Source organism: Atta colombica, unplaced genomic scaffold (genome assembly GCF_001594045.1).
Source record: "Atta colombica isolate Treedump-2 unplaced genomic scaffold, Acol1.0 scaffold205, whole genome shotgun sequence".
NCBI classification, from domain to species: Eukaryota; Metazoa; Arthropoda; class Insecta; order Hymenoptera; family Formicidae; genus Atta; species Atta colombica.
The window spans coordinates 1761771-1763908 of record NW_017259300.1 but is presented as its reverse complement, the minus strand read 5'-3'; the positions used below and the strand labels follow the sequence as shown (position 1 = coordinate 1763908).

At 45.0% G+C, this 2138-nt stretch overlaps 1 protein-coding gene across 1 annotated transcript in view; it reads left to right on the top strand.

The window, feature by feature from the left end:
• Positions 1 to 1909, top strand: part of LOC108687315 (protein tincar) — a 37305-nt gene extending 35396 nt beyond the window's left edge. Inside the window, exon 12 of the mRNA XM_018193009.1 lies at positions 638 to 1909. Within this exon, the coding sequence (XP_018048498.1) occupies positions 638 to 1717 (1080 nt within the window). The 3' untranslated portion in view covers positions 1718 to 1909. The remainder of the gene's footprint in view (positions 1 to 637) is intronic.
• Positions 1910 to 2138: the final 229 nt, after the last annotated feature.

The window sequence follows — 2138 nt, the reverse complement described above, 5'->3', positions numbered from 1 at the left end:
TATATATATGTATATATATAAAGCTATTAAATTCTAAACATATAAAACTTATATATCTTTATAATTGCTATCATTATGTATTTCTCTGAGTGTGATTCACGTAGACGAGGACATAAGACTATCGTTGCATTCGCAATGTACTCGAATTAATTGACGATTGAGGGCTAGTTGTTCCATTTTTCATAAACTATGTAATAATTTTTCTAATAGATAGAAACAAAAGAATAAAAGAGTAAAAACATAAGAGAGTAAAAGAGTTAGAAAGTGAACTGAAGTTTATCAAAAAGTGGACCCAGTCTATGAATGTGAAATTACATATTAACATACTACTGGTTAATTGGACATTTTTTATAAATCCAATTTTCTTGATAGAATAGATTAATGCAATGATAATCTTATTCATCGTTTGCGATGTTTAACCTCGCACGTCACTCCATATTATTCCTATATCCTGTGTAGGCAAAAAAAGAATAAAACTACAGTTTGTTATAAGGAAGAGTACACGTAATTACTTCAACGTATCTTTGTGCATCGTCTTTCCTTGTGATATGTATTTTCGCGTTATATGTACGTTTTCGTCGCTTTTACAACACTGCAACCAGAATCGCAATCGTAACTCAACGATGGAACTTTCCAGATGAACGGCGGGCAGACGCCGCGATGCCTGCGCCGTGCGGATTCGGGGATGCCGCATGATGAGTTGACACCACGCTCGGACTCCTCGAACTCGCCACCCTTGGACACGGTAGGCAGCGGTGGTGGTGCTGGTTCGGTAACCGGTCACAGCAATACCAGTAGCAACAGCGAAACATCAAGTGGCGTGCACAGTAACGCAAGTAACGCCAGCAACGCCAGCCACAGTAGCTCCCAGCGTCGGGCGACCAGCGTGGACGACCTAACAGGGGAGTCACGCGAGGAGCCGCGCGAACAATGGCGCAGCTGCTCTCTTCAGCGTGGTACACAGCCACCCTCAGCGAATATGACATTCTCACCGCCCAACAGTCGTCCTGGCACCAGTCAATCCTTCTCCTCGCCGCAATACGTAAACCATGTGCCGCCGTATAGCAATGCCGTTAACGAGATTGGCTCTGGCTGTCCGGCAGTCATCTTGGAGAATCCAAATGAGGCGACGGTCGTGATCCGTCGCAAGCTCTCGAGAACGAAGCTCACGGATCCGTTGAATCCAAACGAGGAACCATTCGGTCGATCCACTAATATGAGGATGACTTCCTTCACCGAGAGCAACGATATTCGCATACAGGCCTCCTCGGCAACTTTGCCGCATTATCCTACACAGCCTATCGTTACCTATCCTCACTGCTCCACGATGCCGCTGCCGCACGCTACCCATAGTGTGGCCGCGGCGAACATGAGCGGCGGCTCTACCGGCAGCTGCGGATCCGTGCCAAGGCACACCTTCGTGCCTCCGCAAGTCCACTCCACTATGCCAGCACATACGACTCTTCCGTCGCATCATAACGGCGTCAGGCTGCTCCACGCTAACGCCGTTGGCCCTAACAATCCTTTCATCAAGAGATTCCCGCCGGTGCAGTTGCATACTCAACCTTGGGCCCTGCCGGGCCATCATACCTTCCCTCAAATACCGCAAAGCAACAACAAGCTCACGGTTACCGCGCAAATCAGACAGAGCGATCGAGACTCCGCGAACTTCTCCATGGCTAGCAGCGGAGATTCCGACACGTGTTTACCACACTAAGATTCGAGAATTGCTGGTAGTCATGAATTCGAATCGCGTTAGGTGATATCCGGTATTTTCGTAATGATATTTTCGTGATGACAAATGACATCGGAGAGCAGTTTCCAGGCTTGGCGTACCGATGTCACGATTATGATCTCCCCAAATGCTTATGTATGAAAATGATAGAATAATAAGCAAAAGATAGAGAAAAAAGAGAAAGATAGCTTTTGCGCAAACTCGAGACAAGTATATCTCTAATATCTTGCTTTGAAATTGATAAATCTCTAAGACTTACGCGAAATTGAAATACACGTTTAGTACGCTGCATTACTCAGTATGGATTATTAGAGAAGAAGCTTTTATGTATTTCATATCGTATGCTCAAATGCTGAAATTTTAAGAAAATTAATCGGATTAAGGTTGAAACAACATATCAATT